General features: G+C 44.2%; 1 protein-coding gene across 5 annotated transcripts in view; it reads left to right on the top strand.

Moving 5' to 3' along the window:
• Positions 1 to 12,046, top strand: part of EFHC2 (EF-hand domain containing 2) — a 194,112-nt gene extending 182,066 nt beyond the window's left edge. For all 5 annotated transcript variants that reach the window (XM_059157393.1, XM_059157390.1, XM_059157391.1 and 2 more), the window contains one exon: positions 11,539 to 12,046. In XM_059157393.1, the coding sequence (XP_059013376.1) occupies positions 11,539 to 11,640 (102 nt within the window). In that variant the 3' untranslated portion in view covers positions 11,641 to 12,046. The remainder of the gene's footprint in view (positions 1 to 11,538) is intronic.

The raw sequence follows: 12,046 nt of genomic DNA, 5'->3' as shown, positions 1-12,046 counted from the left end.
GAACCAAAGTTTCGTGAAACAATACTATTCTGACTACATGTGGTGCAATGCCATCTTGTCTTTCTTCCTCTGTCCCTTTCTTTCGTCCCTCTTTTCCTTTTCTTCTCTCCCCTCCCCCACACCTCTCCTTTCTCCCTTTTGAATGTTGTTTGTGAACCATTACATTGATTTAAGGGCCCACAGAAGGCTCACCACCCACACTAGAAGAGGAGCCACCCCATGGGAAGGCCCAAGATTCCCTCTCCCCTTAGCCACCCCTCCCCCATTTTATCCCTTGCATACTCTGTGACTGGGACATGACCCTGAGTTCAAATCCTCAGCTCTGTGATTGACTAACTGGGTGACTTTGTGCAAGTCACTCAACCTTTCAGGTTTCCTCCCCCCAACAATGGAGATAAGAGTAGTACTTCTGGGGCACCTAGGTGGCACAAACGATTAAGCTTCTGATTCCTGGTTTCAGATCAGGTTGTGATCTGGGCTTATGGGACTGAGCCCCAGTCAGGCTTCCTGCTCAGTGTTGAGTGGGCTTAGGAGTCTCTCTTCCTCTCTCCCCACTCCCACGCTCTTGTGTGTGTGTGTGTGTGTGTGTGTGTGTGTGTGTGTGTGGTGATGGGATGGTTCGTGCATACGTACACACACTCTCTGAAAGAAAGAGAGAGAGAAAGAAAGAAGAAGTGAGGGGAAGGTTAGGGGAAGGAAAGGAAGGAAAGGAAGGAAGGAAGGAAGGAAGGAAGAAAGAAAGAAAAGAACAGAACAGAACTTCCATCTGGGTGGTTGTGAGGATTGAGTCGATACGCATAAGACACTTATCACCACATCTGTCTAGCAGTAAGGGTTTAAATGTTAGCTATTATTATCGTTTGTGAAATGGGGAGGTCTTACTTCCTCAGGTGAGGGTGCTGGGCCTTGAGCAGTCACCTTCCAAGGCTAAGAGCCGCAATTCTGTCTTTAAAGGTAGAAGAACAGTGGGGGAACAGGAACGTAGCATCAGAGAAAGGGCCCGTGCTTCAGCAGTGGGCTCTTCCAGTTGTTACTCATATACAGTGAGAACTTTACGCTTTGGGTCTCTTCTTATCTCGACTGAGCAAGCCTAGAAGCAGTCCAGTCTGTGGGAGACATTTGGAAGGGGCCATTTCTTTCCCACCGGTTTAAGAAAGATAGGAACATAGGTATAAAATGGTACCAATTTAACTTAATAATGAGAACGTAACTAGATCCCAAAGTCTACAGCACTCTGGTATTCCTAAGCTTGTTATTGTTTCATAAAGAGGATATAAGATAGCTTGGGAATGTTACCAGTGAGTCTATAATCTCATGTGAAAATATTCAGTGGGAATGGGTTGAGCACGCTGTTGCATAGTTGATAGAGCACAATCAGTAGTGAGAAGTACAGTCTCTCCTGAACCATGTAAGTGTGCTCTAAATGTTCCTGTCCAATGATGCCTGGCGACACTCGGGTCAGAGCCCGCTGCACAGTTTGGGTTCTCCAGGAAGCAGGTGGAGTTTAATGTGCGAAAGGTTCATTAGGGAGTGTCTTGGGATCAGTACCTGTGGAAGGGAGAAACTGTGCCAGCCCAGAGAGTTCTGGAGCTAGAATGGCCTTTCAAAGCTATCCTGAGATGGGCCACAATGGCTTGGCCTTTATCCCTGTGCTTGCTTTAGGAAGGGGGTTGACCTTGGGTAATGTGACTCTTTGTAGCCAAGACAGCTCTATAGCCGAGGCCATCCCTGAAGGGGGACTCTTGGCAGCTGGGCCACCAAGTCCTTCCTCAAGGGGATCCTGGGTGGTACATCCTAACTCGGCAACCAGTTGTTCTTGAAGCTCTTGTTTTCAGTTTTTATTAAAATTAATTAGCGTACAGTATTGTATTAGTTTCAGGTGATTTATGCACATTGCACAGTGGTCACCCAGTTAGCTACCATCTATCTGTCACCGTACAATGTTATTAACTATATTCCTTCTGCTGTACATTACTCCCCTGTCTTAGTTATTTTATAACTGGAAGATGTATGCCTTAATTTCTTTTGCGTATTTCGTCCATTCTCCCCCGCCTAACCCCCTCCCCTTCGGTGACCATCAATCTGTTCTCTGTAGCTATGAGTCTGTTCTGTTTTGTTTGTTTGGTTGGTTTTTTTAAATTCTACATATAAAAGAAGTCATAACAGTACTTGGCTTTTTATGTCCGATGTATTTCATTTAGCATAATGCCCTTGGGGTCCATCTATGATGTTGAAATGGTAGGATTTCCTTCCTTTTTTATGGATGAATAATATTCTTTTTTACATATATCCTGCAGGGATTTTTTTTTTTTTTTGATCTGTTCATCAACTGATGGACACTTAGGCTGATTCCATATTGTGGGTATTTAATTTAATTTATTTTTTATTTTTTTAAGATTTTTATTTATTAAGAGAGAAAGCACAAGCAGAGGGAGCAGCAGGCAGAGGGAGATGCAGACTCCCCACTGAACAGGGAGCCCAACACAGGGATCAATCCCAGGACCCTGGGATCATGACCTAAGCCGAAGGCAGACACTTAACCAACTAAGCCACCCAGATGCCCCCGTATCATGGCTGTTTTATTTTTATTTTTAAAATATTTATTCATGGGGCACCTGGGTGACTCAGTGGGCTAAAGCCTCTGCCTTTGGCTCAGGTCATGATCCCAGGGTCCTGGGATTGAGCCTCACATCAGGCTCTCTACTCAGCGGGGAGTCTGCTTCCCTTCCTCTCTCTGCCTGCCTGTCTACTTGTAATCTCTGTCTGCCAAATAAATAAATAAAATCTTTAAAATATATATATTTATTCATTTGAGAGACAGAGAGAGCACAGGCAGAGAGAGAGGGAGAAACAGACTCCCCACTGAGCTGGGAGCATGAAGTGGGGCTCCATCCAGGACCTGGATTATGACCTGAGCTGAAGGCAGATGCTTAACTATCTGAGCCGTCCAGGCACCCCATGGCTATTTTAAATAATGCTGGGCATATGTCTTTTTAAATTCCCGTTTTCATTTTCTTCTAATAAGTACCTACTAGGGAAATTGCTGGATCGTAGGGTAATTCTATTTCTAATTTTTTGAGGAACCTCTATACTGTTTTCCACAGTGACTGTACCAATTTACATTCTGACCAAGAGTACATTTTCTCGATGTTCTCACCAATACTGTTATTTCTTACCTTTGTTATAAAAGCCATTCTGACAGGTGACAGCTGATATTTCTTTGTGATTTGGATTTGCATTTCCCTGATGGTTAGTGATGTCGAGTATCTTTCTGTGTACCTTTTGGCCATCTGGTGTCTTCTTTGGAAAACTTTTTTCAGGTCTTCTGCCTATTTTTTAAGTCATATTGTTTGGTTTTTTTGATACTGCATTTTATGAGTTCTTTATGTATCTAGGATGTTAACGCCCCCTCAGGTACATCATTCGCAAATGTCTTCTCCCGTTGGGTAGGTTGCCTTTTCATTGATGGTTTTCTTTGCCATGGAGAAATGTTTTAGTTTGATGTTGTCCCACTTGTTTATGTTTGTTTTTACTGTCCTTGAAACCTTTGCTGATTGTTCTTGGCATCAACTGGGAGCCTGGCAGTGCAGCACAGCCCCATGCCCAACCCTATCCCCCTATCACTGCCTGATCTTTTGCCCGTGGTGGGGAGTTGTCAGGAGAGCAGTTAATCCTGGAAGAGGTCAAGGAGGAGCCAGACCAGCTGTGGAGGTCTGTGGGGGCCCAGTTGGGCACAGAAAACCTCTCGCTTAGAGCTCTGGGGATTGCCAACATTTGGGGAGGTGGTCCCCACCAAAAAGTCACATGTGGGACTTTAGGATGAGATCCGGTAAGTTGTGAATATGACCCAGCCCTGTGGGTGACATGAGAGATTCGAGTTCTGTTGAGAGCAAGGGATGGCATGTCCGTGTTAATGGACAGGACAGATGGTTGGAGTAGAGATTTAGGCTGTCTTCCCAGGCTAACCTGATTACCTACAACGTATGGGGTGATCAGATAGGGACTGGAAAAGAGGAACAGGACTGGTGGCTTCAGCCAACCAGGGGCTGAGTAGGAGGTTGGTCTGGTACACCAGACATGGGATTGGAAAAGCAGGACATCTCTCCGAAACAGGGAGCACAGTGATGGGGATCCCTGAAGTTAGCACTATTCAGCAATGAGATGAAGCCAGTGTGTAGGCTTGAACTAAGCCTTCAGTGTCGCACCCAGGGGACAGAGCTGGCTAAGTCCCTTTACCAGTGAGGCTCCAGTAGGAAAGGTACATACACAGCACACTCAAAGGAGTCAGGGATATGTACTGAATGAAGGGAATATTGCCAGAGGAGTGGCTGGGGTTACAGGAACCCGATCAGGGACTAGCAAGAGCGGGAAACCATTACCATCTATAGGTCTGAAGAAGCAGAGCGGGGCCAGTGGTAGTGGAGCCCAGTGGAGGAGTGGGAGCAGTGGCAGCAGGTAGTTGCAGGTAGCCACCGCCAAACCATAGGCAGGTGGGGAGGGGGCAGAGGGAAGGGAAGTGGAATCAATAGCCTGATCTCTTGCTGCTTCCCGCTGTCTGGACCCACTGAGCAGCCAGGAAATAAGGAAGCTCAGTGAGTGATGCAGTCCACAGAGGGTGTTCTCCCAGGGATGTGAGCTGGGAAGAGAGAAGAGGGAAGAAAATGGGGCTTCTGGGGTCCAGTAGAGAATGACCCAGCACAGTCTGTTGCCAGAATAAAAACTCGGGCTCAGGTAAACAGACCTCACAATCAGGGTATGAGGTCAGGTCCAGATAACAGCTCCCGGTGCTTGGTCCACTGCATGTCAGGACTGGTCCCCCGGACTCAGGTGGGGCTCCCCTGCATGTGATGGCTAGGTGGTCTCAGCTAATAAGGCTGGGATCTAAGAAAAAAAAACAGTGAAATTTACAAAGAGGACTGTGGTCCGTAGCTCATCTAGCTTTGACTAGTCCTTTGGTGAGCAATTTCCCTACATGGCTGGGCATAAGCTGTCATCCACCATCTGACTTTTGACTGTGGCCTGTAGCCTTAATTCTCAGGAGCTGCCGTGGCTGGGCCTCTGCCTGCCTCCCACAGCGGCCCATGGTGAGCCACCGGGGCTGTAACTGACCTCCCACTCCCTTGTGTGACGATCTACGGTTCCAGCATGTTGCCGTGGTGCTGTCAAGGCTTGGAGAGCCCATTTCCATTCTGTTGTGCTTGCTCACAGATGGTGGCTGTTAAACTGGCAGAATAGGGCCCGTGGTTTAGGGCCTATCTGGTTAATCTCCGAAGCCACGTTTTAAAAAATAACCCTAAATTGGTTCTCGTATAAACTTTATAACTTGCACTGTGTGACTGGCGTCTTATCTTTTGACATTTCTGAGAAAAATTGGATGTGGCTTCATTTTATGAGCACTGTAACTGCCAGACCATTAGCCATGCACTCTGTAGCCCTTTCTTGCCGCAAAGGGTGACATATGGCCTTGGCATGGGGACCAGGGGGCTGCTTGGGTGCACCTTAGGATACGTCATTGGACTCCCCACTTGGGAAAGATCTTCTTTTTGTATTTAGAGCATGGACTATCCTGTGACGTTTTATTGTCCCAATCCTGTGAAAATTAAGTATTCTTCCCAATTTGTAGACAGGAAGCTGGGACTCAAAGGCATTCCTAAAGGTAAAGATTATATAGTTAGGGACTATTGCCAGCTCTAATAAATAAGCAGTTATCTCTAAGAGTTGAGGTTGAATTTAGCAGTTGAAATTAAAGACTATTACTCATTCTCATTAGATTTTAAAAGTAGCTGATAAACACAGACCAGTTACCTAACACAAAACTGTGACCTAGTAGGGAACAATTTTGCCAGAATCCACTTTGATTCAAAGTATGGGACGAGGTCATCTTGAATCCTATGCAGAAGCCAACCACTAGAGCTCAGCAAAAATTCCTGTCCTCTTGGAAGCTTTATTTACCCTGGAAGGCAGCTTCAAAGAAAGGTTTCTTGTTTAAAGGCCACACCTGCGTTTTAGCTACACTCACACAGATGACAGCTCTGTTGAAGCTTTGTCTAGGGCAGTGGGAAGTGACTGGGCTATTATAGTAAAGACAAAAATGCTTAGGCATATAAGCAAATCCCCCGGGGGTTTTTGGGGGGTTTTTTTGTGTGTGCATTTTTTTTTAATCAATGAGCTTTTCCTTATGACATCTCAATGCTCTTGATAATCTCAACAAATATTTGCAAAATTTCTTCCCCCAATTAATTTCCCTTTGATTCATGGAAATTTTAATTGTTTCTACAACTTTGTCAATTGAATTACTTCTGAGGTCACGTCAACCTATTAGAAGGCAGTAAATCCAAGAAAACCAGAGTTTCAGTTCCATACACCCTACTGGACTTGTCTACAAATTCATAGATGTTTCCTGTAGAGACGTCTTTTTTTTTTTTTTTTTTTTTTTTGAGCATGGGGAGGGGAATAACAGTGAAATCACTAACATGATTCCATCAGCCTTACATTTGGGAGGAATAAAAATAACCTTGTTTCAGTGAAGCGTGGAATTTAATTGGCTCCCGATCTTTTCCCCCTCATGCATCTGGTGGCCAGTACTACAGTAGAAAATTTTAAACTAGAAGGAGACATAATCCAATTAAATTTCCTTTTAAAAATGTCAAAGCAAATAAATCCAGAGCCCATGAGCTCACACACAGCTTTGCTATTCTCACTGGGCAGCTGCTGTTCACTGGGTTCCCAGCCAGTGTGCCATCTTTGCTTCAATGTTGTATGATTTTACAGATCAGCAGCTACATTTTTTTTTACCGTTGATGAACAAGTAATTTATTGCCAACTTCTTTGACATGGTCTGTAGCTTTAGTCAAAGCCAGCATGGAAGACGCCGTGGGGTCCCCTTGCAGACAATGATTCCCAGCCATTTTGGAGTCGTGACTGTGCATCATTGTTGAATTCTGCTCTGCATCTCACAGTCCTTCCTCCTTCCAGAAAATCTTCCTTTGGAGGAAATTGAATTTAGTTTTGCGCTTGGGGCACCATCTCTTGAGTTACCTGAAGTCACATTGGAGACTCTGGATCCACCCACCATTTTGAAAGGAATTTCCTGTGTTCTGAGCTGTGCTGTGACTTTCCTAGACATTTTGTTAATTCTGGTAAACACAGAATCACACGGTGTCTTTGTTTGACTTGTCAAGAAGCTGTCTTTGTTTGACTTGTCAAGAAGCTGACGTGGAGTTAAGGATTCAAGCGTATATAGGTTGTGAGGAGGATGGAGGGAAGACTATTAAGGGAGCAGGGAATGAAGAGTAGAAGGGAAGGAGCTACCACAGGGCTTAGCCTCAAACCAGTATCACATGTTGGTGACTGGAGCTTAATGCCTCTGGGAAACTCAGGGATCCAGTGACCTACATGGACTCAGTGTTTTCCCACCCAAAGCGCAAGGCGGGGGTGCACTATTCATCCATCAGCTCCTGTCAGTCATGGGTGAGAGCTGCTCCTGACGAGGGGGGAAAAGAATGAATTCCCGGGGAACTTGTGGCATGTCACAGGGGCAGCCAAAGTGGGCCTCAGAGGCCAAAGAAAAGCTTTCAGGCAGAGGAAACGAGTGCGGGAAGTCGGACCGGTGAGGGCCAAAGTGGAAAGAGTGAGAAGCTCAGGAGGTGCGCTGGCACAGCCTGCTGTGCACAGATATTTAAGATGGCGGATATGCACAGTCAGGAGGCTGTTTTACAGAAACTCCGGCAGCTCATCCTCATCCGGAAGGGGAAGGATCAGCAGCTGTGGATGGGCTCTCCTGTTGTAGAATTACCACACGGTTCTTTCCACTCCCAATGTACGTGTGCTGCAGAGAATACAATCTGACCTGTACTTTTCTTCTCGTTTTGTGGTGTAGCATGAATAAAAGGTCAGTGAACACAAAGAATATATTTTTTAAATATTTTATTTATTTATTTGACAGACAGAGATCACAAGTAGGCAGAGAGGCAGGCAGAGAGGGGGGGGGGAAGCAGGCTCCCCGCTGAGCAGAGAGCCCGACGTGAGGCTCGATCCCAGAACCCTGGGATCATGACCGGAGCGGAAGGCAGAGGCTTTAACCCACTGAGCCACCCAGGCGCCCCACAAAGAATATTTTTATTCACTGCCCAGATTGTCATAAATATTATGTAACATAGAATATTTGTGGATTTATTAGAACAGTTAAGCAGTGGGATTGTGGGGTTTCTTGTGTCACCAAAGGCCTCTTTATTTAGTGGGAGTTTGCCCATGTGACTTCTTTAGATGGACCCAATTACAGGCAAGACTATGAAGAAGATACTTTTCCCCTCTCCTTTATCGTTGCCTCCCCTCTGCTGAGTTGCTTAAATCCTATCTTCTGTTTTCTCACCCTCCTTTGGATCTCAATTTAATTTCTGTTCATCCATTTAAACTAGTGCCCGTGAAAATCTCCCTAAAATTTGGGGTTGGCTACAGTTCTGGTTCCAGTTCCGATGTGTGGTTTTTTTTTTTTTTCCACATACCAAACAATTCTTGACACCAGCTAAGGGTCCTACAATTCAGCTCAGTTCTAACTTGATCCATTCAGAGGCCACATCAGATCCCATAGGGTGTAAGGGCTCAGTCCCACAAGACTGCCCCTTCCCCCCACCCCCTTCAGACACCAGTTTATCACCTGTGCTTCTGGTCACTGGCTGTACATGAGAGGTTCCCATGACCCTTCTCTGGGTTCAATGAATTTGCCACAGCAGCTCACAGAACTCAGAGAAACATTTTACTTCCTATATCACTGGTTTATTATAAAAAGATGGAACTCAGAACAGCCCGGGTGGTAGAGGTGCCTAGGGGGAGGTAGGGGGAAAGAGTGGGGAGTTTCCAACCTCTGTGCACATGCCACATTCCCGGAATCTCCACATGTTCCTGCCAGCCCAGAAGCTCTCCAGTTCTTCTCCTTTAGGGTTTTTATGGAGGCTCATTACAAAGGCACGATTGATTAAATCATTGACCATTGGTGATTGAACTCAACCTCTAGCTCTACCCCTGGAGGTCAGGGGGATGAGACTGAAAGTTCCAGCCCTCCACTTACAAAGTCTGTTACCCTAGCAACCAGCCCCCGTCCCTTGGTACTTTTCAAAAATGTCTCATTAACATCACATAAGGCACCTTATTCCTCTCATCACCTTGAAAATTTCAAGGGTTTTAGGAGCTCTGTGCCAGAAACAGGGACGAAGACCAAATATATATATCTTATTAAGAATCACAATAGCGTATTGGCAGTATATGGGTTCCGGGTTCCACAACCCCTGCAACATGCCTGTGGCATTTATCAGGTGTTGGGGCAGAAGAAGTCCCTCCCACCTGGATCCTAGAGATTAGTGACAAAGGGAAGTCAAATCCAGGGAAGTGGTATTGATTTTAGAGAGGGAGCATAATGGGACTGGAGCATCAAGAAAGCATTGCATGAGCCATGGGATTTGAAGTGATCAAGATGTAAAGAAATGGACTGTTGTGGTCTTTTCATCTCAGATCATCCTTCATCTCAAACCTCAAGATATTTACTTGTGTTTCATTTTGTCCGAGGCTTATTGCTAACAAATTTAATTCTCCTCTCCAAAGTCTTGAGTTGCCATTATTCCAATGTGAGTCCCTCAGTTTCTTTCTCTTTTATTGTTAGACGTCAAATCATGATTTCTTGCTCAAAAACAAGACACTTTTGCTGCCTAATGAAGAAGCTCTGAGGGAAGGACCTTCTAGAACTGGCCTGTTTCATAAAAGAATCCATTCCCCCAATAATTTCTTTGCACTGATAGGAGTTGCATAATGTATTTTATTCTTTTTTGTATTGAAAATTCTTATTTAAAAGAAAAAACCTATTCAGGAAGAGTGATTTTGAATGCATATATTTATATTATATTCTTCTATAACACGATCAAATCTAAAAATACCATTTAAGAGCAAAAATTGCGCTAAGTTTTGTAATGAAATTTCTGAGGACATGTTAAATAGTTGAATGACTTAATTAAAATCTGTAATTTTGTGTATATAATATAAATATTATAAAATATAATATTTAATAAAATATATATTATATATATTTATACATAAAATATATAATTTCTTGGTGTAGAAAGGAAATTTCACTAAGTTCCATGTGGTATAAATATACCCTAGGCCTTGATTTAGCCTTCATCCATCTGGATGGCCATTTCCTTCTTTACACAGCCAGTTGGTTGGTAGTTGGAGAGGGAGAGAGAATCCTAAGCAGGATCCATGCCAAGTGCAGAGCCTCACGCACATCTCAGTCTCACAACCTTGAGATCATGACCTGAGCAGAAACGAAGAGTCAGCCACTTAACGGACTGAGCCACTCAGGTGCCCCAAGAGGCATTCTTGAGAACAAAAAGGTGTGTCACTTCAAGAACAACATTGTTCTCTACTCAGCTTTTCTAGAGGAAAGTGGTTAGGATTAAATGTAGCCATGCAAGATGAGAGCCGGCTGCTTCTAGATTGGCCCAGGCTGCCAGGCTTTGGAGGGTAGCTCAGCAGATGAGCAGAACTCTGGATCCTCATGGCTGGGGTTACAGTCCAGGCTCCTCTGCTTACTGAAAGTTTCCTGGGCAAGCAACTTAACCCTTCTATGCCTCAGTTTCCTTTTCTGTAAATATGTATCATAATAAAACCTGCCTCTTAGGGTTTTTCTGTGATAAAAACTTTTAAAAGTACCTTTACATAGTACATAGCTAATAAATTTATTAGTAATAGTAGTATTACTAATCAGTGTAGCTAGCGGTTCAGGTTTTAATAACTGAGGTCTTAATAAAGCATTACGTGAGTTAATACTGAAATAATGCTGCGTAACAACCTGCCCCCCAAATTTCAGTGGTTCTCAACAACGGACATGTATTTTTCTCATCCATGGACCTGTAAGTTGGCTGGCCTTGATCCACCCATGCTCTTTTTTTTTTTTTTTTAATTTGATACAGAGAGAGGCAGCAAGGGACAGAATATAAGTTGGGTAGTGGGAGAGAGAGAAGCAGGCTTCCCGCTGAGGAGGCAGCCTGATGCGGGTTTCGATCCCAGGACCCTGGGATCATGACCTGAGCCAAAGGCAGAGGCTCAACGAGTGAGCCACCCAGGCACCCCCACCCATGCCCTTTTGAGAGGCAGTAGCATGTTGGGCCATGTTCTTCTCATGGCAGTGACAGGGGGACAGTAGGTTAGGCCAAACCATCCAAGCATGTTAGAGCCCCTGTTCGGGGTACATCTGCTAGTATTATGTAGGCCCAAGCCAGTCATGTGGCCAAGCCCATATCACAGGGACAGGAAAACAGACCTCGCAGGAGGGTCTGCACAGTCACGTGGCAAAAAGCAGGGGTGTACAATTCCACCACATGAAGGGATAAAAACGTGAGCGTAAGAATTCAGTCTACATCTGCCTTGAGAATAAGCTACATATCAAGAGCTTAGGTAACAATAATAAACCATTCGATGTTGCATGTACAAGACCTCACTTTGACATGTGACTATAATTATATCCGTCTTTGGTTCTTTTCCTAGAGATGTGAAGATGAGTGGCTTGGGATGCCATCACCTATCCCCGCGAAATACATTAACTACGTACGTCTTTTAAAGGATGTGTTCGGCTTAGAGGAGGAGTAGCCGTATGCCAATTTCGGGCAACTCCCTTTGATTTCCTGCTCTCATTTCACTAAGTTTATTTCAGTAGATATAATTTCATTTAAAAAAACAACAACAAGGTTCATATTGAATTGAAATCCATAGGCCACAGTTAATTCCCTTTTGTCATTTTAGTTTTTCAGAACATCGTGTTACACTACTGATGTGCCAGTGTTATTAAAAATGCCATTTAAAGAAACGTCAAACATTTTTATTACATGTCTGATTTATTAATACCAAAGAATCTGACGGTAATTTTCTATCCAACATAATTTGATTCATTGCAACACAAAAAGAAAATTACTTTTGACAGCTATACATGACAATATAAAATCAAATTATATCTGAGCAATAAGTTGTGATTCTATTAAACATTTTTTGAAATCTT

This window comes from Mustela lutreola, chromosome X (genome assembly GCF_030435805.1).
Source record: "Mustela lutreola isolate mMusLut2 chromosome X, mMusLut2.pri, whole genome shotgun sequence".
NCBI classification, from domain to species: domain Eukaryota; kingdom Metazoa; phylum Chordata; class Mammalia; order Carnivora; family Mustelidae; genus Mustela; species Mustela lutreola.
The sequence above is the reverse complement of the archived record's forward strand: the minus strand, read 5'-3'. Positions and strand labels throughout refer to the sequence as shown.